The sequence below is a fragment of the Lontra canadensis genome, unplaced genomic scaffold (genome assembly GCF_010015895.1).
Source record: "Lontra canadensis isolate GAN:19392208 unplaced genomic scaffold, GSC_riverotter_1.0 scaffold12, whole genome shotgun sequence".
In the NCBI taxonomy this organism is placed as follows: domain Eukaryota; kingdom Metazoa; phylum Chordata; class Mammalia; order Carnivora; family Mustelidae; genus Lontra; species Lontra canadensis.
The window spans coordinates 7,214,398-7,238,290 of record NW_022631006.1 but is presented as its reverse complement, the minus strand read 5'-3'; the positions used below and the strand labels follow the sequence as shown (position 1 = coordinate 7,238,290).

Genomic DNA, 23,893 nt, shown 5'->3' with positions numbered 1-23,893 from the left:
GATTAAAAAAAAAAAAAGGAAAGATTACCTACAGGGATAGAACCAATTTGCTAGCCACTGGTAAAATGAGATTGTGTGCAGGGGTTTGTTCCAAAGTAAAAATGGGGATCAGAGCTGATAAACTTTGGCTGGTAAAAAAAACAAGATTACTCGGTGAAATTTTGAAGATCTTTTTGAAGGAAATGAGTGTCAGAATTGTCTAGAAACTATCACTTGGACTCTTCTCAGACTTTCCTCTACGTCACTACTATTGTGCCCCAAAAAGAGGCTTTCACAGACTTAATTCCATGGCTTAGTCTTTATTTCAGTGATAGAAAAGGGGGAATCCCAGACAGAGCTCTCATAAGGGAGGGTAGATGCATGCTAATCACATTAATCTATTATCAAGCTAGTTCAGGCATTGTCAGGAAGCACAGTGCTCTGGTTTAGAGCACATTCATCTTTGGGAGTGGGACACGATTATCAGTAAAACCCAGTAAGGAGGCAATATGTCATTAAAGTCGGAAGCTTAATGTGGCTACTGAGGCCCATTGAACTTGTGGCAGTATTTGTAGGGCCCAAATGTCAAGAAATTAATGGCTTATGCAAACTTAAGTGCATTTGATGTAGAAAGAAATGTTAAAGAGGATAGGAAGATCTAGCTGTGGAGAAAAATAGTCATGTAGATGAACCAAAAATAAGAGACTGGAACAGCCCAGTCAGAGAGTCGATCCTAAAGAAAAAGGCAGAAAGTTTGGCCGAGACTGTTCTAAATCTGATTTGATTAGGGCCTCTGGGCCACAATGTGTTCACCTATACAATGAAAATATTTAATATCACCTAGGTAATTTTTTTAAAGATTTTATTTATTTATTTGACAGAGAGAGATCACAAGTAGGCAGAGAGGCAGGCAGAGAGAGAGAGCAGGAAGCAGGCTCCCCGCTTAGCACAGAGCCCGATGCGGGGCTCTATCCCAGGACCCTGGGATCATGATCTGAGCCGAAGTCAGAGGCTTTAACCCACTGAGCTACCCAGGTGCCCCTCACCTAGGTAATTTTAAAACTAAAATAAGATTATGTATTTGAAAGTAGTCTATAAATTATCAAATGCTATACACGTGTAAAATAATATGTGTCTTCGAACAAAAAGGAAAGGCTAGGTCAGCTGGTATAATTCTTTCAAGGAATTATATATGTAGGATACATATGTAGGTTCTTAGTACAATCACCATTTTCATGTGATCTGTAGCCATAGGCATTGGTAAAAACAACTCTCTTCTACAGAAGTACAGTGACTCAAATGTTACCCAAATATAAATGGCAGGAGAAAGGAAGTGATTTTATAAAGGCCTGAATTACAGTGAATACAGAGGGTAACCGAAAGCTTACCTTTGGAACTGGAACAAAGCTCCAAGTCACCCCAAGTAAGTCTAAACTATCAAGCATTTCTCTTTCCTTAGTCATCTCCTTTCTGATTGTAATATTCGAAGTACATGATGGGCTAGAATAGGCCTTTTCTGGCTATTTTCAGAATATTTAAATGCAGATATGGGAGAAGGATAACCACGGCCATCCTTTAAAATTCTGATAAAATTGTTCTGTGTGGGTTGGGTTCTTTCTCAATAGAAGAGAAAGCCAAGATATTGCTTGTGAGGCCAGTGGAAAACAGTAGATACACAAAGGATAAGACCTAAAGAGAAGACAAGTGGTGTTTTTTTACCAGAGCTGAAGTAGACAGGGTGCCCTTTAATCAGAGAGACACTCAGCTTTGCAGGCAGAATAGGACTTGAGTCAGTAACAAGGCTGCCATTGAACCCGCAAAACAAGTCGACTGGAGGGAACAGGAAGCTGTCACTCATAATGATTTGGATGTTAGTCCCTGAAGTTTCAGATTGATTGAAGTTAAAATGAGGAGAGACACTATGGCAGGAATCTAAGAATGGATGACTGCGATGGAGACAACAGAGAACTAGATTTATCTGTTGGATAAATAAAGTTGAAAATCATGAGTTTGATGGGGATAGATGCAGAGATGTGGTAGATAGAGACTTCATCTTAAGTGTTGCATAATAAATGCCTAAATTTCAGTCAAATGGCCTGTGTGTTCTGTGGAATATAAAAAGAAAAGGAAGATGGAGCCCTCTTTGTAGGTGAAAGGGCTCTACCTCTTGGTCTGGGGTAAGAGAAGAGTACGTGGACTTGTGGGTGTTTTTGGCTGAGTAGGAAACAGTGTGGGAACGATGGAGGCTATAGGTGGAGTTTTGGGAGTGGGACTCGACTGCTGGTCAGGCCTGGTGAGTAGCATATCAGAGGGATAAGGGAAGGATTGAGGACAAAATGTCTTCGTGTTTCGAGAAATGGTCATGGAGGGTGAGCTGGAGTTTTGGGGGATCACTGCTATTAAAGTTCTGACATCTAGCTCTAGCAGGAAAATTAACCCCAATGGATTAATTCTATAATCTCACTCTAAAAAGGACAAGAAGGAGGATTCTTCTCTTGTAGCTCCTCAAGATTTACCTGTCTTGTGCATCTGGGTGATTTCTGTCTTTCGTACAGTGTTGGTTCAAGCTGCTCAGCCTCAGATCATCTGTTCTTTATTTGTAAAATAAGAATAATAATATCCGAGCCCATGGCACAGCTGTGGCCTGAACGAGGTAATGTGATGTATGTAGGTTGTTAATCTCCTTGTCATGTAATAGAGTCTCCATAAATGATAGTTTTCTTTCCCCTTCTCTAAGTAGATCAGAGGTTGCAAAGCCCAACACTATAGGCCATTTTGGTATGGTCGTTTACTATGGTGGGGAGGTAGGATACAGCAGATTCACCTTTGGAAAAGGGACCACACTTCTAGTCTCTCCAGGTAAATGTTGGCCCCTCCTGCCCTTATTTCCCCTTCTCTAGTTTAAGGCCTCTGCATGTACTTACATGTGTTTTACCCTTAGGGATTCATCTTCCTTGTTTTATCAGTCAACCTATGAATTTAAGACAGAGCCTTCGTGGGGGACATTTAAAAATGAAAATAGGTGGAGGGTATGTGCTATGGTGAGTGCCGTGAAGTGTGTAAACCTGGCAATTCACAGACCTGTACCCCTGGGGCTAATAATACATTAAATGTTAATAAAAAATTATTTCTTTTTAAAAAAGGATGCATAACCAGAGGAAACAAAAAATGAAAATAGGCTGGGGTGCCTGGGTGGCTCAGTTGGTAAGCATCTGCCTTTGGCTTGGGTCATGATCCCAGTCCTGGGATCAAGCCCCATGTCAGGGTCCCTGCTTAATGGGAAGCCTGCGTGTCTCTCTCTCTGTCAAATAAATAAAATCTTTTAAAAAAATGAAAATAGGCCAAAAAAAAATGAAATAGGTAACAGCAGAGTTGGAAATAACAGTAGAACCAATTCACTAGACCAGAATGGAGCAGAGACAAACACTCTAGATGATTAGGACAAACCTGGTATCTTTGGAAATAGCCTGGCATCCTGTTCAAAGCCTGGCTATAATTTCTCCCCAGGCATCCCTCCCATTCCTCTTAGCCTTCATACTGCAAATTGAGCTGTGAAATCTTAGACAATCTGTGACACATACAGCTAAGGGAATCTTTCATTATTGAGAAGATCTTCCCATTAAAACTGAAGGATCCTTGAGAATAGACGCTCTTGTTCTAGCCCGGGAAGCATCTAATATGGTCCTTTTACCAAGCAAGTGCTTCATAAATTCTTGTTTAATGGAAATCAAGCACCCAAGGAAACCAAGTTTCCAGGCCAAAGGGAAGAAGAAATGAAGTAAATGTCGCTACATCCAGGATGTGGTGGGGAGAGGAAAAACTAGATTGGGAATCCAACAGACCCGTGTTTTGTCTCTGCTACCAACTAACAGTGGAACAGTGGATTTTCTGGCCTCTGGACCCAAGTTTTCCCTCCTTTAAATGTGGAAGCAGGTATGCTTGACCTCTTTGCCCCCCTAGCACCAGCAGTCTATGAATGGGGGGTGTTTTTCTCTCCAAGAATACATTTAGTAGCTATATGAAATCTTGAGTGTTTTCTAACTCATTCGGGTATATCAGGAAAAGAGGTGAAGTGACAGAATTTCTTGCGAGGTGTCAGACACTGTGGGACTGACTGGGAGAAATGACAGACTTGCCTTTGGGACAGGCGCCTGGCTGAACATGGGGCTGAGTAAATGGTAACTGCAAAATGTTTTCTGGTGACAGTGATCAGCTGAAAAGGAGACGTCATTTGCATCATCTGTGCCTTACTTATAATGAGCTATGATCTAGTGCTGATGTATTAAGAATTGCGGCACCCAGAGAAATTAGTGAAAGTATTCCAAGACTATACAAGCATATTTTCTCCGTGGTGGAATTTAGCCAACGATTAAGACTTTTCCCCAAGATAGGAGGCTGGCAGAAGCTCTAATACCAGAGTGTTTAGCGCCAGAAGTGAACTAAAGGGAACATGATTCAGGGGAAAAGCCAGAAGAGCAGAAAATTGCATGGCCTTGATCTAACAGACCCTTTCTATATCCACGGCCATTGATTCAGAGACAAACTGGGGCAGAGGATATTCAAGGTCATTTTACCCATGCCCCCAAATAAGCTATACCAAATTCACTCCAGGGATTGTGTCCCTTTACACCACACATTGTTCAAGAGGAGCCAGTGAAGTGCAGAGAAAGGAGTCCAGGACTGCTTGTTTCAGTCTAGAGTTCTTAACTTGGCCCCAGCTGGTGGTGTGACATTGAGCAAGTCGTTGGGCCTCTGTGTGCCTAGACTCCTCCAGTGTGAGCTGAGTAGGGCAAAGCATTCAAAATCTGTGCTTCTGGGACCTCACTCCTATACTACCCAAGAGTTTATATGACTCAAGGGCTCAGACTGTCATGATTATTTCATAAACAAATATTTCTATAACCCTGAGAAAATAATCTTGTTAATCAATATTCTAACTTAACACAGAAAGAATAACTACCTTCCCAGGGTGTGTGGATTCAGTGCTAGGTCCATGACATGCAGTATTGTTTATCCTCAAACAATTCTAAGGAACAAGGAGCAGTGTCCCTATTTTACAGAAGATGAAACTGAGGCCCAGAAAAGTAAATCCCCAAGATCCCAGTGTTAGTGAGTAGAAAAGTCTAGATTCAAACCAGGCTCTGATCTCAAAGCCTTCCTCTTTCTACTGCACTCTGTCATAGACTCTGTACCAGGGCTTACTTAGAAATGAGAGACAATGCCAATCACAGTGAGTTAAGGAAAAATATGGAATTTATCTTTTCTATTCTTAAATACTGCCATGACTTAAAGATGGAGCTTTGGGAGATTTTGATATGAATGCCCTAAATGTCCAAAGAATTCTCTTCCCTTTTTCATGAAGAGACAAAAAGTACAGGGGCTACTGGGAGAATTTACCCTCATGAAGACAAGGGAGCTTACAGCCACCACTCCCTTGTCCTGACTCTCCCTTTGTTTCACTGTATCTTGTGTTTTCCCCAGGTAGACCAGTCACCAGTGTAACTGATCAGCAAGTGCCTGACACAGGTGTGATTTATATAAAATGCAACATTAAAGGCACTTTGGACATTGCTGGATCCCAGAACTTCTGCTCTGAAAGGGAGCTTATACATCATCTAATTCAGAGCTTTTTATTTTTCTAATATGGACATTAAGACTCAGAGAGGTTGGTTGAATTGTCCAACATCATCAAGTCAGTGAAAAGTAGGGCTGGGACTAAAGCCTGGGTATTCTGTTCCCCAGATTTCATAGAATAGTGACTAGTGTTTGGTGAACCTGGTAGGAGGTGTGAGATTATGTTCAACACAGGAAAAAAACAAATGAGTTTTACTAGGGAAATATAAAAAAGTGTTCCTTATTATTAGCACCTTCCCATAGGCGCCCTGGGCCTGCTTCCCAAGCTGTGGTATAAAAATGGAAGGAGAAGGAAATGGCCCATTTTGTCATAGCAAAAATCACTGTGGGAAATAATGCAGTCTTCAAAATTGGGACAGGAACAAGACTATTTGTTAAAGCAAGTAAGTTCTATGAAATATCTTGATGTGGATTACAGTTGAGGGACATCTGTTCTCATTGATTTATTTGAGGGGGTGTGCATAGTTTTGTCTATTTATTTACTTATTTTTAAAGATTTTATTTACTTACTTGACAGAGAGAGAGACAGCGAGAGAAGGAACACAAGCAAGGGGAGTGGGGGAGTGGGGGAGTGGGAGAGGGAGAAGCAGGCTTCCCACTGAGTAGGGAGCGGGATGTGGGCTAGATCCCAGGACTCTGGGATCATGACTGGAGCTGAAGGCAGCTGCTTAATGACTGAGCAATCCAGGTGCCCCTTGTCTGCACCTTCTTAAGTAAGAAGATAAGTTAGCAATGACAGAGTTGCATTATCATCCGTGAGCATCAGTAATACAAGAAGCATGTCCTGAACACTTAGTGAGAATGGATAAGCCCATAAAATTACCCTAGGTCCTGGCTAGCACTGAAAGTCTGTAATTATATGAATGACTTTTTCAACCTGAATTTTCATGACCTTTTTTGTACAATATTTTTTATATAATCTACTGTATATAAAGCAGGATCTTCTATTGGATTCTGCCTTATTTCTTGTCATCTTCCACTGGTCTTAGGAAAATGAAAGTTAAACAGTAAAATTATACACCTCCTCCCACTTTGGCACATGCACACAGATGTGGGAACATGCTTGGTATTTGACCTCTGCATGACACAGGAATCCCTGACTAGGGTTCAGTTACAGGGTACCATTTTGTATAAGGTTATGTCAGAGTGTGAGCACAGGCTATCAGAAGCTCATATTTGGAACTGGCACCCAACTTTTGATCAGCCCAAGTAAGTCAGATCTCCAGAAATGTGTAAACCCACCTGCAATATTGGATTTACATTTTATATGTAGCAATTTAGCATGGACTATAATAGAATGTCATTATTACTACTACTGCTTTGTTATTATTGATCATAACAATGCTATGAGCTCAGAATATGTATTTTCTGCCATGTTATTTTTCTTACCCTTTAAGGAGAATCAGTGTCATGTTGAGATATTACGAGAAAAATGCTTGAGTTTTCTTTGGAACCAAGTAACTTGCTTGTTCATTCAGTTGCCCCCTCTCTGCTGAGGGTCAATACGAACCTCACAATCTTTGGGGTTTTACACTGCCTCCTTATTATCTTAGAAATGCTTGCTTGATTTTTTCCTGCCTAAGGACTTCAATTTTGAAGCTCATGTTTACCCAGCGTATACTTTGCTTTTAGCCTCTCCCAAAACTGGCCTCCTTGTCCCAATAATTGTGCCCAGTAAAAATCAGTTCAACTCATTCAGTGATTAGGTATCATCAATAAGCCAGGGACCATAGTTGGTTTTAAAACAAAGAAAGAAACAAAAGAAGAAGCATAAGCCCCTGCTCTCAGGAACTTCCAGTCCCATCAGGGAAACACCACTTACATATTAAAAGTCCAATAACAATTCAGATGTGAGTGTGACAAGATGGCTACTGTATGTGGTCATGCACATGCCCAGGGGCCTGGCAGGGACCCCGCTGGCTGGTGACAAGGGTCAATCCACATGCTCTGGCAGAGACCAAGCATGATTCTACCTGTGTGTTTCTAGAAAAGGATTTATGTCTGTTATCTGCTGAAATGTTTGACTTTCTTGAGGACAAAAAGCCCCCTTGGCAGAATTCTTGAGTGCTGTCAGGAGAGAAACAGCTGTGAGTCTGGCATGAGTCACCAGGACTCTGGCTCAGTGCCAGAGAAGAAGAGGTGACTGCGTCCTGCAGAGGCATGGTTTTAGCATGTGCCCCAGCGCGGCATACTGGAAATGCTCTTGCTCCTACTCTTTCTGGCAATACATTCGTGCATGTCCCCCAAAAAACTGGTACCTTCTTCTCAGGCATGGCCGCTGAGGTGAGAAAATGCTTCCCCCAGCCCCTAGCCCCGGCCTTGGTATCTTTAGAAACACACCCACTGGCCTCCGTAGGAGGCAGGTTTTTCACAAACTTTAGTGAAGGCTGTTTTCCCCAGAGAAGAAATAGCTAGAGGCTGTTTGTTGATAGCTGTGTTTAGGAAAAGGGGTAGGTGGGGGGTGCTGCCAAACCCCATTAGGCAGGTTCAGAGATGGCATTATAGGGAAAATGTGCAGATCAGCCTTTCCAGGTCCCCAGCTTGTAGAGCTCCAGAGAAGGCCATGTGTCCTCCATGAGACCATGCACAACCCCAGGACCTTTTTGTAATTCACTTACCCAGAGTGTAGCTATGGGGACAACAGACTCACTTTTGGGAAGGGGACCCAAGTGATGGTTACACCAAGTAAGTAAGCTGGGGCCATCCTCTACGAATGACCCCCTTCCAGACACCCCCAACCACTGCAACCACTGTGCTTACCCCCAGTGCTGCACAACTTCTTCCATCCATGGCGGGGAGGGGGAGAGATACAATGTCATTCATCAGTGCCACAACTAAGGTTCTTAGGCAGTCACTGTCCCAAACCTTTGCCTGTCCCTTGTTTCTTTTGCCCTCTGCTTGTCTCGGCATCTCTACCGACCACGCTCCCATGCTCTGTGAAGGTCTGCCCTGCTCTTCCCTGAGGCTGGGTTTCCAACTGAACAAAGACCCACAGTCCATGAGAGGTGGAAGGGTCCTTGAGAACATCTTGCCCTTGTTGTAGGGGAATCTAGAGGCCCAGTGTCCAAGCATCTGTCCTGGGCCACATGGTACAGGCAGTGCAGGGCAGGGGCAAGGCCCCGGCCCCTCAATCCCAGCCCTGAGCTCAGCAGAGCCTCACAGCTCTTTGCTAACATGGCCCTCGAGCCCAGAGTATGGTAAGCTGAAGGCCAGCAGCACATGCCAGCCAGGAGCTGACGGCTGAGCTCCCGCCTTGGTTCAGGACCCCGGCCCAGGCCATGCCTTCGAGAGCTTAGTTTCCGCATCTCTGAAGTAGGGAGCATGGTCTCTGGTATTCCCCTCTTTCAAAATTATATGGAAACTCTTGTGATTTTTTTTTTCTCTGTCCTATGTTTTCATAAAAGCCAGTCCCTGTCTGAATCAAGGTCTTTAGAAATACAGGAATCAGGGGCACCTGGCTGGCTCAGTCAGTAGAGCATGCAACTCTGGATCTGAGAATCATGAGTTCAAATCCCACGTTGAGCATAGAGCTTACTTTAAAAAAAAATCAAAGGGCTTTGGATGCTTTGGCCTAGCACCAGTCACTGGGAAGTGCCTGGATCCCGCTTGGAGTCTGTCCTGGAACCAGAGAAATGCAGGGACCAACCCCTGGGCCTCACACAGGAAAACACCTAGGAATGGGTAGTTCTCAAGAGCTAAGGCAGGGGGAAGACAGGACAGCAGCATTTCAGGAAAAGGAGGTAGACAGGCTTCAGCACGATAAAGCATCAAGCCTCCTGGGCCCTCCAGCCTCACCGCCTTTCTGAAGCCCCTTGTATCTGACAGAAGAGTAATGGGGTCAGACCCTTAGTGACCTGGCGAAGCAGGCAGGGTGTGGCGGTTTGGGGAGGTTGCTCCCCACTGCTCTGCTGACAGGAGTGCAAGTGTTCTGGGTAAAGGAGGGTGAAGCACTCTTCAGCCCTCACCCCCAGCTCCCGACACCCCCAGCCCTGACTCTACGGCTAAGGGCTACAGGAGATTTCCTGCAACTCCCAGAGCATCCACCAGTGGTTTTTCCCTGGATGGTTGCCCCAACACCACTGGGGCAGTGGGTCGATGGTGGTCACATAAGACAGGTTTTATCAAAGGCTTTCCTCACTGTGTGTATCAGGAGGAAGCTACAGACTTACATTTGGAAGAGGTACCAGGCTTGTTGTTCATCCCTGTGAGTATTATAGAATTCTTCATTTCGATAAGGGAAATGTGGTAGATAGGAATAGATTATGGAAGGATACTGTAATAATGAGAGTCCGTGATGTGGTCTGCTCCGTCGTTAAGAATCCTTGGTTGTCTGGGAGTAACTTAGCAGGGCGTTAGGTCTAATGACATGGTCAAGGCTCTGCTGAACAAGGGTTTTGCAAACAGTGCTTTTAGAAGACAAATCCTCAAGTTTTGGGAGAGAAAAAAAAAACAATAATTTACTCTTGGTTCAGTTTCAGAAGCAGAACTTTCTCCTTGGCAGCTAAGGGGTCTACCCCACCCGACAACCCTATGGCTGAGACTGTCTCTTACACTTCCCCCTGGATCCATGAAATACCTGTCCTATGGGAGAGCATCCCAGCCAGGGTGGGGGCACTCAGGGGTGCTGGAGGGGAGTGTGGGGAAGGGATGGGTCTCCTTGAGCTGCAAAAAGCCTCATGTCTTGCCCTTCGTGTGGAGCACTGCTGAATCATTACATTATGGCTACTATTGACTGAATGCCTGGCATACACCAGCGACTACTGTTTTTCACGAAGTTCTCACTCCATGTTCAATTCCATCCTACTGTTAGGTAGCTGGCATCATGCCCACTTTACAGATACGGAAACAGAAATTCCCATAAGTAATGTGCCCAGGATTGCACAGCTAGGAATAAGAGAGTTATGAGTGGAACTCGAATCTATTCGACTTTTATTTGACTATTGTCTTCATGTTATCCATGCTACTCACTGTGAGCGCCATTCCCCCCCAACCCCCCATACTCTGAGAAGGAAGACCCCAGGCCTGGGAGGCCACTAAATGGTCCTCAGTGTGCTCATCCTGAGCCTTCTTGCCATGGTGATCATGGCAGCCTGGAGGCAGGGTTCGGCATTTCTGTAGAAATCAGCCAAGTCATTGAACTGGGTTGTCAGGATGTAGGGATGGCAGTGAGAGAAGTGGAAACCTAGAAGGACTGTCTACTGAGCATGAAGTGACATGGAAAGAGAAATTTATCATCAAAACCATAGAATAGGCTGTTTAATTTTTATTAAGATTGTATGTATGTATTTATTTATTTAGGGAAAGGGAAAGAGCAGATGGGAATGGCGGCGGGGAGTTAAGGGAGCTTAGGGAGGGGGAGAAAACCAAGCAGATTCCACACTCAGCGGGGCTCGAACCCACGACCCTGAGATAATGACCTGAGCCGAAATCAAGAGTCAGACGCTCAGCCAACTGAGCCACCCAGGCCTCCTGGAACACGCTGTTTAAAAGCTCTGTTCCCCCAAGAGGGAGTGCTGTAAACCTGTAGGTGACTGCGCAGCCACCCTGGGTGGCAGAGGGCAGGTATTTGTACTAGATCATACCACAGTGTGGACACAGGTGGCCGAGCACTCACTTTTGGGAGTAGAACAAGACTCCAGGTGCATCCAAGTAAGTGCCTGACCTGAGACTCTCGCCAAAGACGCAGAAAGTCCCTACTCTGCTTTCTTAGATGATGAATCTGCACTTTCTGAGCCAATTTCTCATGTTTCTTCATGAGGCTTGAATGTTTTGAAATTTTAATTTCTAGCCACTGGCTCAAGAGCAGTTTATTTTCTAATGCTAGAAATCTCCCATGGGTATTGGCCTTTTCATTACTGAGACAGACTCTTTTGCTGCTTCTAGATTCTTTTGAGATGAGAGATCTTTTTCAGGAAAGAAATTATGACTGATTATGCCAAAAATGTATTTTTGTTATCATCGAGTTTTCATAAAAGGTGGGAAATTAAACTTCCCAAAGACGCTGGCCATTGGACACACTCTCACAAAACTCCATATCTAATTGAGAGCTATAGGAAGAGCTTAAAGCCTAATTAATGGAATACAAACAATAAAAAGTTTAGAAAAGAGAACCATACAGAACACAAAAGAGAAATGAAATAGTCTTAATAAAAGATAGACAGCAGGACTGCATCAAAAATGAATTAAAATATTTAGAAGGCTTTTCTATTCAATAAATATTTACTAAGCAACTATTACATTCTAAACACTATGCTAGATGGGAGCGAGAGGAAAGGAGTGAGGGAGGAGGGGAGGCAGAAGTCAGGCAGGCAGGCAGGAAAGAAAGGAAAGGAAGGGAAGGAAGGAAAGATGGTAGTCTCTGCTATCCAGGATCTCCCAGTAGGTAAACGTATATAAACAGACAACTGGGCTCAGTGTTACAATGTAGAGGAGATCCATGCAAGCTGCAACGGGAACAGAGAGGAAGGCATGACCAACTTCCTATCTTAGTTCCCTGGTACTTCCATGCATCCTGCCCTGCACTGTAAGCTCGGTGAGGCCAGGACCCTCTCTCCTTCATCCTTACACCTCTACAGCCCAGCCCAATGTCTGGCACAGAAGTGTCACCAAACATGAGTGTTGAAAATATGACTTCTGGCTAGGGGAATGAAGGAAGGCCTGAGTGGAGAGGTAGGAACTATTCAGAACCTGTTGCTTTAGACAGTAGTAAGTATTCCCCAACGGACAGAGTTGTCGTAGACTTCAAAATGGGAGATTATAGAATCCATCCAAATGCACATGGGTGAGAAAAAGCCCATCTCTCTGGGGAAAACGTCCGCTGCCTTTACCTGTTCATTTGGGCATTTTAGCAAAAACTCTTCCCTCCCAGGCTGCATTTGGAAAGCCTGAAACCCAACCTATTTTTCAAGAACCAGAGTTCCAGTGCATGTAAGAACCATAATGCCTGTGATATGGAAGTAGCACAAGTGGGTTTTAACAGGAAAAAGGAAAAACATCTCTTGATAAATATAGGAAGCCTACGTCTCCACTTGAGAGACCACCCAGGAAACTTCCCTCCATTTGTTCTAAGGAAACTTCTCCCTTAGGACCAAAATCTTCTTTGAAGTACACAGCTCCAAGGTGTGTAGGAAGGTGGGTGGAAAGAAGACTGGTAAATTCACATTTGGGAAAGATTTTAAAGTTGCAGTTGTTTCTAGAAGGTAAACTCTGCAAAGTGCGGAAGCATTGTGGTTCCTGCCTGTTGATTGCATCCGTGCCTGCCCTCGAGCTGTTCCTGATGGCAGCAGCAGAATTCACTCTACAGCTGACTACATGTTCAGCAATTCCCCAAATAGAATGAAGCTGTTTTGTGATAATCAGAAAGAAATAATCAGAATCAATAAGACCCCTAATCATGTCCACAGGAGCAGGCAGGAGAACAGATTCAGAACACAGAAAACTGAAGGATTAAAATTTGGATGGAATTTTAAACTCTTGGAACTAGAAAAGGGACTTCTAAGGAATGTATTTATATTTATATATACCCACATGCTCCACAGATCTTAATGAGTGTTTTAAGAAAAGAAGTTTACTAGATCAAACAAGTTTGAGAAGCTCTGGATTTCTTTACTGCAGGACTTCTCAGAGCCTTTAAAATTAGCTAATATGGCTTGTCAGTATAGAGTATAACAGCACTTTTCAAACTAATTTGAGCTTAGAATCTTTTTTGCAGAAAAATTTTGAAGGACTAGAGTTCTGTGAAACTCTCACCAAGAAGTACCTGTCTAAACCACTCTCAAACTTTGGAGATTTATTTTTCCCCATATGGATGTTAACCCTAATCTTGGAAACCTCTAGAGAAAAAGATTCTGGGGCCCTGTATATAACTCACTCCTGATTCTCACAACCATCAGAGTTAAGCAGTCCTCCCTGTGCCTTTATGTTGACTATACCTCTGGCAATTTTAGCCTCTCTCTCTCTGCCCTCAAGGAATAACAGAACACCTTTCTAAAAGAGCCTTGTGCAGGCCTCGATTCCAGGAGTTAACCGTCCCCTAGGTGTGCCATCTATTGCCAGGGCTCTGAATTCCCCCTCCAGATTCATTTCCCAATTAATTCCTGGCTCTTCTTCAGACACCTCCAATTTTCCTCCTTCGCTTTCAGTGTGGAACCCAGAAAGGGTGTCCACCCTCCAGGAAGGCCGACCAGCTCCAGTCTGGCTGTGAGGGAAAGGTCTGTGGGCTTATTACACCGAAAGCTGAGGAACTGGGACTTGGTGAGACAGACTTTTCTCTTGAGTCAGGGAAAGAGTGATTTGGAGGACTCTGTAGCATGGAGACAGAAGACATTGCTGCCCCCAGAAGGCTGACCCTGCCCAGCTTAGAGTTCTTGTAAAGCGCCCCGCTATTGTGTTGTCTGGTAGCTACAGTCAGTTGACCTTTGGAGCTGGGACCAGGCTGGCTGTGAACCCATGTGAGTACGATCACGCACGAGTCTGGGGCAAAAGTAACTCTCGGCTTGTCTATGAGAAAACCGGCGATGATTTACAGCAAACTCAGGGGAACAGTAAACACTTGTTTTCCATTTCCTATAAGCTCTCTTGGTGACTTAAAACATTCCCATTTCTCATATTAAAGACAGAAGTCCCAAGAGCCAATTGAGTAAATGAAAGACCGGGCAGAATAATTTACGGAAATGTAGAAAGAGTTCCAGATACTCAGCACTCTCAAACAAAGCCTATACTATCAGCACCAGATAATCAGAACATTCAGGAAATTAGCAACGTGCCCTTGGGGAGAAGGAATGACTTAATGGGTGAACCCGAATTCCCTCTTATTGCCTATCGCAGCCCTTAGTGGCGGCATTCCTTGTTTCAGCTAACGACGTGGTATGGGGATACCTGCTCCCAGAATCTTCTCTGGAGTTTAGGAGTCTTGAACCTCTCCCCGGGAAAAAGTGACCCTGACCCCTACCTAAATGGCAGTTATGTTTTGTGACATATCAAGGCACGGAGGCAGGATTGTATGGGCTTCACAGCAAACTTGACAGGTGGACAGATCTGGGGGAAATTCTGGCCCTACCCTCTCTAAAGTCTCTACTTCCTCAGCATCAAAATGCCAAGAACCACATCATAATAATATAAGACAATGCCCAGCAGATAGCAAGCAATTAATAAATGATAGCCTTTCTTTGTTGTTTTTTTTGTTTTGTTTTTTGTTTTTTGTTTTTTTGCTTTTTTGGTTTTTGGTTTTTGTTTTATTATTAACATATAATGTATTATTCGTTTCAGGGGTACAGGCCTGTGATTCATCAGTCTTATACTATTCATAGTGTTTTTCTAGTGATAATTTCATTATTATTATTATTCTCCCCATCTTCATCAAGACCTTGCTATAAAAGGTTTATATTATTATAAAGGGGAGGGGTAAGAGCTTCCCTGGGAAATAGAAAATCTAAGAAACAAAGACTCAGGGAGACTTTTAGGATGGTGCTTTCAGAGCCTGGTGGGTTCTAATAGATTAATATCAAGAAGGATATTACAAATACCTTAGCTGCCATGGGGATGAAGCAGAGTACCACGTTAATCTTTGGAGCAGGGACCAGACAGAGTGTCCAGCCAAGTAAGTAAAGTGGAGCAAGGGTCAGCCTTGACAATTAATTCTTCTTTGTCCAGGATGCTAAGTTGAGCCCAGGTATTTTCTTCTGTAGGATTCCTAATGGTTCTTTTCACCCATCCCCAGAAAATTCTCCCATCCAGCATTCAATGCTCAGGAAACATCTTTAGACTGAGACTTTAGGAATCATGAGGGAAGTGATAAGTACATAGTCTTGGGCCCTCCACGAGAAGATCCAAGATACCGCTGCCGAGGACAGGGGTTGTGCCCTACTGAATTCTTGGTTTATTGAGATCACAGGGTACTATAGCAGGATAGGGCAGGAGGAAAAGAGATGAACAACCAAATCCTCAACACAAAAGAGCAGAAGGTCTAACTCTAGAAAGTGTGATTCTTTTGTCCCCTGGGGGAGATCAGTACTTCTACTGAAGCAAGAGGTAGATTTCATGAGTTTCTGTAATGGTTTCACCTGCAGTGTGAATACTGCAGGAATTGTGGGCAAATTCACATTTGGAAAAGGATCCCAAGTGTCTATAATAGCTGGTGAGTCTTCCCAGGTGGCCCCATTTGCAATCCCATGGGCCAGTGAGTGTCTCTCTTCCTTTCCTTGGGAATATCAGTCTTACTATGGGGAGGCTAACTGTGTGTGCTACAATGAATTGTCTTACAGAAGCCTCTGTGAAAGGAAAAGCCATCACTATCAATTTTGAAAATCTGTGTTTCTCTAGGTCAAACACATTAAAACTTGACTTTAATCGTTCAATGGATATTTTCTAATGCCTTCTATGTGGCCATCACTCTAAAAAATGTTAGACTGACTGCAAAGAAGTCTAAGATAGATGACTGACCTATTCCCAAATTGGATAAGAACTAGCTAAAGGGACATAACTACTGTAAATTTAGCAAGCTGAAAACTATTTCAGTGTGAACAAATTGATGACATCAATAGGCACAATCGAGATTCAGAGGAATGAGTTTACAGCTGGAAGTTGGCCTAGACAGATAAGGTTTTATGCAGTAGAAAGGGTTCACTAGGCCTGAAGGATAGGTAAGATCTGTATGGGCAAAGACTGGAGAGAAGGGGACTTTCAAGCATAAGGAACAACAACAAAAAAGGCATGATCTTGGATGTGAATAAGGCATGTGCATTTTGGCCTAAGTAAACACATCTGATAATAAACTGGAAGCAGGGAAAAGCAAATAAAATGTCTTTTTAGACAATAGAGAAAAGGAATTCTAGACCCTTCAAGAGAATTCAGACATTTAGGGCCAAGGCTGGCCACTAGTAACCTGGGGATCCAATTTAGAAATGGAGACCAGATATGAATGTGAGAGGGGGCCAGCCCCTTCCATGGATGCCTCATGTCCTAGGGACCTCCCCTCTCCTTCTTCAATAGGCTCTATGAGGTAGGTTACCCCATTCCTCAGAGGAGGAGAAACCTAAGGGTTTCTGTAATGGAGACATTAGGTGTGGTATGAAGGTGTTGCCTCACGTTTGAAATTTGGCAAAGGAACCAGAGTTTCCATAACTCCTGGTAAGTCCACCCAGGCTCATTGTTTCCTGATGCTTACCAGAGGCTCAGTGGGACCCAGAGTCAGGATTGCTAAGTGGGAACACTTCCGGGTTCCTAGTACCTAACTACAAAGCACTGATTTCGTGGGAGGGAAGCTTTCATGGGAGAAATCACTGTTGTGCCCCGACGCATCGGAAGCACTAGAGCTTTTGGACATGTGCCTCTGCGGTCGGTTTTGAATTATAATGAAAAGTTAGGATCTAGCAGAGCTGAACTTCCACACTGGAAACTTGACCCAGTCTTCCTAAGGCCAACGTCTGAGATGTCATCAGTGGAAGGATGGGCGTTGCTAAGGTGGAACAGGATAGGATGTGTCTCCTCCCAGGGCTCTGGCAGAGGGACCCCTAAAGACCTCCAAATTAAAAGTGATTCATTTCTCGTCCTCAGACAAAAAGAGATGGTTGTGCCAGAGGTACATGGGAGCGGAAGTAAAAGGACTTAAAACAAAGCAAGTTTAAGGATCAGTACTCAGCTTTTTTTACCAAAAAGTTCTGATAAGCAGGAAATTTTGTAAATCTGTTGGTTACTAGGCCATTTATGATCCAACAATTGTTTCTTGAGCACATACTACATGGCAGACACTAAGTGAACTTGAATTTTTTCTCTCAAGTCCCTTATGTGCCCTAGATGAGTAGGCCTTCACCTGAAAACTCTTCCTGTGGGCCTGCAGGTGAAGCTCTATTCATTTAGGGCACAGAATGGACTTGAGAGAAGAAAATTCAAGCTCTCCAGATCATGACAGCCCCTAAATGTCATGCCAGGAAATTTGGACATTATTCTGTGGGCACTAGGGAGTCCCTGAATTATTCTGAACAAAAATGATGCAATCAGCTCTAGGTTTTAGACAAGTACTTTGGAGGATGAGCTCAAAAAAAGAGAATGGGGAGACAGTGGGGGTAGAGAGGGAAAAAAGAGAGGAAATCAGAGGTAAGGAAGCTGGACAGGAGAAACAACAGCAAAAATGCAGATAGGGAAGCCCAAAAATGAATGAAGTCTTGGTAAAAATGAGAACTGGGAGCAGTGAAAATCATCTCAAGTCTTCTGATTTCATTGATTTGCTATTTCATGTTGATTTCTCACTAGCGAAAAAAGTTGAGCAAAAATTGGCCTTTCTCTCATGGAGTCACCCTCCCATCCTCACTGACTTAAAGATGGTTTTTAAGGCGCACAATCAGCCCTCCGTACCTTTCCTCAAAAAATCTCATATTCTGTAGCATAGCTCTCTCCAGCAATGCTGTCCAACAGGACTTTCTGGGATGATCAAAGTGTTCTATCAACCTGCACTGTCCAACACAGCAGCTACAACACTCTTAAAATGAAGTTTTAATTTTTAATTAAATTTTAATTTGATTTTATTTTCATTCATTTTAATTTAAATAGCCACAGGTAGCTAAAGACTATCACATTGGACAGCATGCTAGACCTTCTCCAGCCTGACACTTAGTGGCTCTAGAACTTGATTGAGTGTTTAACCACAACTCAGAGTTGGACATTGGGCCCCCACAGCAACCCCTCTTCCCCTCTAAGCCCAAACTGTACTGGTGGCACCTTATCCTCTACCTTCTCCTCAAGGCCACATTCCCTCAGCACCTCCATACCCTTCCACATCTCCATTCCCAGTCCCATCCATGACTCCCACCAAGGACTAACAAACCCATTGGGGTATGTTGGTGGCACATATGGCTTTCGGTTTCTCTCTCTCCCTATAAAAGATTTATGCCCTAGGGCCTTAATCCACAGTGATGTCAGACCCTACCCCCAGCCCCAGATATGGGGACATTGGAGAGGAACAGGCAGAATCCCTTGGGGCCAGAGCTTTGGATGTCCTCACATGGGACCATGTACCCACCCATGTTCTGCTGCTCCAGGGACAGCCCCACACCCTTGACTTGATACCCTTGGGATGCCTTGATTCAGCAACCCAAGACAAGGCCAAAGGCTGGGGTCCCTGGTTTCAGGTCCAGCTGGAAGTCTGCATTGCCAAGGCCACCCTGGCTGGACTCACAAGTGGGGTGGACCCCTGGTCTGAGAAACCTTGCATGCAGGGTGGGGAGCCGTGGGAGCAGAGAACCACAGGGGCAGGAAACTCTAGTCCCAACCCTGCTGTAAACTCTCTGGGTGGCCCCAGCGTGTTAACCCTCCCAGCAAACCTCTGTTTCCTCTTCTAAAGGCAGGAGGTCTGAAAGAATAAACAACGAGAGTTACATTAAAAACACAAAATCCTACAGAAATACTGAAGAACAATTCTTAGCTCTAACGAAAAGCCTCCATCGACCCCTATTTCCTGAGGGTGAAGAGTAGAAACAGACTGTGTATAACTCAGTAGTACATTATCACGGCGATATCCTGGCATCATCAAGAGCTACAGTTACTCTCATCGATTCAGTGCTTTATAGTTTGTTAACTGTAGTTCTATAGAGAGAAACTCCCCCTTTGATTTTCCATGGAGGACACAATGTCTCCATTTTACAGATGAAATTCCTGACATTTAGGGAGCTGATGTGCCTTGCTCAAGACCTTGGATCTAATGAATGGTAGAACAAGGACTGGGAGGCAGGTATTCCGACTTAATGTCTAAAACTTTTACCGAGGAGAAATCTCCTCATGGTGATGTGACCGATCTTTCATCTTAATGCCAGCCGATAATAAACCTCCAATTGCTGTCCACACCCAGCCTAATTTGGGGGAGGCCACCCCTGATTCCTAGACATATGGTTTGCTTTGCTGGGCCTCTATTCTAGGCTTGCTTTGTCCTGTCAGAGCAGCGTTGCTGCTTACTAGTCCCACTGTGCTTTGGAAGATGTTCCTATTAAGTGAAAGAATAAACAGTATCATTAAGGAGCCCTGCATTTCTGGTTTCCCTGAATGCCAGGCAGGGCCAGCCAGAGAGCCTCCACTGAGAACCTGGCCTCTTGGCCAGGACCTGTGGCTTTCGCCTGGCCCTGACTTCCAGTCCACTTAGAACTGGTTTCCAGAATGTTCTTTTCCACCCAAAACCTGAGAATGTGACTTGCCAGCCCCACAGAGCCTTGCTCTTGCCCATCACTGGCATCTGGACTCAGACCTGGGTTGGGGCAAAGAGGGAAATGAGCATCTCCTAACCTGGGTTCTTTTGGCCCACAGATATCACAGACCCTGACCCCGCTGTGTACCAGCTGAGAAGCCCTAAATCCAGTAAGATCTCTGTCTGCCTGTTCACCGATTTTGATTCTGAGACCAATGAGGAGCAAGCCCCAGAGTCCACGATGATCAGGCTAAACAGTACCGTGCTGGACATGTGGTCGATGAATTCCAAGAGCAATGGCGCCCTGGCCTGGAGCACCAGCACTGATTTTAAATGCAATGAGACCTTCAACGAGGAATTCTACTCCAGCTCAGGTGAGAGCAGCCTCGGTGCCTGTGCCAGCTGAGGCTCCCCACTCGGGAGACGCCTGGTTCTTCCCCTAAAAGCTGCTCTGATGGGTGGTCTCGGCCTCATCCACTGTCAGCGAAGCCCCTCCACTCCTGTGACTGAGCACCAGGGAGCTCCATCCTGGCATGTCCCAGGATGTCCTAGGCAAAGAGGGGATGGGGAGAAGGTGGTGGGAAGGGCACTGGCTTCTCACCTGCCCCGAATTCCCACCTCCCTGCCTCTGCTTAGGCCGTTTGCCCCCTCACTGCCCCGTCTAATGCCTTTCTCCGAGATACCTCCCCTTGGTTCTCTCTGCCAAAGAGCCAACCTCAGCCAGTCATTCATTCACTCAACAAACACTGGTTATGCATATACAATGTGCCAGGGGCTGGAGTGAAGGAATAAGTAAGTCAGATGAGGGGTCTGCCCCAAGCAAGGTCCACTACAGTTGGGGGAGGCCATCCATCAGCAAGCAGAAATCTAGAGAACTTCGGATTTAACATGTGCTTTAACTTGAGGGTGGAGGAAGCAGCCAACTTAGGGACAGAGTCTGGGCAGGGCTCTCTGAGGAAATGCTAGGTGAGATGAGAGTTAAAGGAGACGAAGGGAGCAGCTGTGCCAAGGGTAGAGGGGGGAGCCTGTGGAGGCCTGACACGGGCACAGCGAGGAAGGGGAAGAGCAACAGGACAGGAGATGGACGAAGTAGGGAAGGGCCTCATCTCAGGGCCTGTTAGGTCGAGAGGACAGCCACCCTCCTAAGTCCAATGAGGAGTTATTGGTTGGTTTTAAGTAGGAGAACGACATCCAATTTGCTTTTTTAAAAGAGCACTCCAAGTGGAAAATGGACTGTAGGAGCCAAGAGTGGAAGCAGAAAGGAAGCCATTGCCACAGACAGATGATAGGGGCTTGGACAGGGGGAGTAAGGGAGTTGAGTGGCCAACACGATTTCAGATTCAAAGGGAGAACCAGGCAGGGCTGCAAAGGAAAGAGGAGAGCAAGGAAGGTGGCTGGATTTTCTGCCCAAGCCGCTGAGTCAATGACAGGGCCATCCACTGAGATGGTAACAACAAAGGAACAAATTTGAAGTGACTCCATGGGACACAGGAGGGCATCTATACCCCTCATGGCACTTTGTCACTGTGTGGTGTCTTACTGCCTCTTTCAGACTCCAGACTGGAACCTACCCAAGGGCAGGATCTGTGTCTGATGGTTCCTTGTGGCCTTGTGTTGGGTGACAGGTCCTTTGCACAAGCAGCATTTGTGAAGTGAATGTAGTAATCCCCAGAAGCCAGGGCCCTCCCAGCAGGTGTCCATAGGCGACAAGTCCCTTCCAGATCTCTTCAGGAGAGCACATGAAAACCTGTAGACAGAGGCTCATCTGCCCAAATCCTAGAAGGTCTGGCATGGCAGAGTCGGCTCACTCAACTCTAAGAAAATGTCTTTGTTTCTCCTTTTAGACTTTTCCTGTGATGCCACTTTGATAGAGAAAAGCTTTGAAACAGGTAAGAGAGGGGTCTAACCCAGCTTCAAGATGTACCCACAATCACCCTGACTAGATAGGAGAGGCAGGAAGGGATATATGGATCTGGAATGAAGTTAGGAAGAACGGGAATATTCTTGAATCCCCAGGCTCCTCTCGCCATCTCTAACGTGCTTTCCCCCACTGAGGACTTTCAAGATGAGTCTCTAGTTTCCTAGACCCCCATGACTCACTCCTAGGGCTCTGGAGAACCAAAGAGAGCTTCTCAGTGGCCCAGCTATGACATTTCCAACTGGCTTGTGCAGGGCCCTGAACTCACCCGCTCCTCCCGAGGGCGGGTTCCCTCTGTGCCCAGTAGCTGGGGTTCTGCCTTCTTTCAAGAAAAGCAGCAGGATTCCTGTAGGCAGGCATCTCGTCTCTCAGGATCCCCACCACTCCCGGCCACCTGCCCTGGGCCCATCCATTTCCATCTGAGTTGTTTTCACTGAATCATCCCTCTTGGGGTTCAGGCACCTGCTAGTCACCCAGGGGCCCAGATCCAGGGGGTTACAGTGAGTTCTGAGCCCTGCCCCATCCCCACTCTTGAGGAAGACAGACATAAAATAAGGACTGAGTGCAGCTCGTATTTTCCTTTGAAAAGAATAATACAAATAGGCTTAGGAAGGGATATGCATGCCAATAACCTCTTGTTTGGCAGATATGAGCCTAAACTTCCAAAACCTGTTCATGATCGGGCTGCGTGTCGTCCTCCTGAAAGTGGCTGGGTTTAACCTGTTCACGACGCTGCGGCTGTGGTCGCGCTGAGGTGAGCGGGCATCTCAGGTGGGAGGGAGGGCTGTGAGGGTCTCCAAGGTCGGAAAGCAAACCTCCCCCCAGGACTTGCTTTTAGGTCCTATAGTGGGGCCCACCAAACCCCTCCACTTTCTCTGGTTAGGGGTTACTATTGTAAATAACAATGGCCTGGAACACTGGTAGGACTCCTCAAGGGACAAGAGGCACCTCAGCTGAGCCATGTCTCCCCTATAAATTATGAAGAATAGCTGTTATTCTCCTCATTTTGGAAAGAAAGACATTGAGGCCAAGTCACAGCAAGGGCCAGCCACTAATGAGTGGAAAAATATGAGAAACTCAGGACCCAGACTCGTTTATGCCCATGCCTTCTATTGTACTCCTTTCACTGCAAAACCTACAGGGGCGCCCAATTGCTTTCCTCATGTTCTCTGCCCCCAGTACGACGCAAAGACATTATATGCCTCTTATGCTCTAACCCTAGCTCTCTCCCCGTATCCCTGTCATCTTACTGACAAGTGCCTCCTGTTCCCCCACCATCAACAGGAAGTCCAGTGTCCGTTCGCTCCTAGAACTCTACAAATGGAGGCATCTCCATCCACATCCCTAACTGTCCCTGACTCTGTGTCCTCAGTAGTCAGCCCTAACCACTGTGCTTCCTCAACCCAGGTCACCAAGAACATGAGAGCGCCTGGCACTCCCTCGCTCCTGGCTCCCGACCGTACCTCTTGCCCCTCTTCAAGCAGAGAGGCAGACTATCTGCTCCCCTGAACAGATAAGAAGGCTCCCTCTGCCTCTCTGGCCCCACTGGCAATGGCCACCAGCTGGATCCCACCAGATACTCACCATCAAGGTGCTGAAGAGCTGCCAAACCCTGCCTCTGCCCCCTTGGTTCCCTCACTGCTGCTTGTCACCACTGGACGCTCACAGCAAAGTCAGGGGGCCGCTGCGGAGAGACTCCCTGTCCCTTCTGAGACTGCCTCTTACATCCCCTGTCCCCTATCCTCCGGGAGAGGAACCCCCAGTAGGTCCTCTTGGCCTCTAGCTCCCGGAGAAGGTTGTGAGGAGTCCGTTTTTTTAAATAATTTCACAAATATGTATACCCTTTTCCCCAAGATGCGGGGGAAATTATTACGGAGACCCTGCTGTGCTGTGTATCTGAGCCGCGTTGTATATCCTGCTACCCATGACTTCATTAAAGGCAATTTGGAAGAGCCCAGATGTGCTCCTGTTTGACTGGGTTTGGTCAGGGTCATGTATGGTCGGCTTGCTATTGATCCCTGACTGGGCAGAAAGAAACCAAGGCGTTTGTCCTGATGTTGCTCAGGGTGCCTAATTCAACAAGCTACTGAAGTCAATCTCATCCTGGAACAACCTCTAAAAAAATTCCACTTAGAAGGCTGAGCTGGGGGGCGGGGGGCAGGCAAACCCACTTAAAAGTTGAGGTCCCTGCT

The 23,893-nt window shown here is 45.5% G+C and overlaps 1 gene segment (V, D, J or C); it reads left to right on the top strand.

Annotated features, from left to right (window-relative positions):
• LOC116867075 overlaps positions 1 to 23,658 on the top strand; it is a 470,514-nt gene extending 446,856 nt beyond the window's left edge. Inside the window, 5 exon segments of the C gene segment in view lie at positions 9,764 to 9,817; positions 19,903 to 20,157; positions 21,628 to 21,672; positions 22,348 to 22,455; positions 23,109 to 23,658. Of these exon segments, the coding sequence occupies positions 9,764 to 9,817; positions 19,903 to 20,157; positions 21,628 to 21,672; positions 22,348 to 22,454 (461 nt within the window).
• The last annotated feature ends 235 nt before the right edge of the window (positions 23,659 to 23,893 follow it).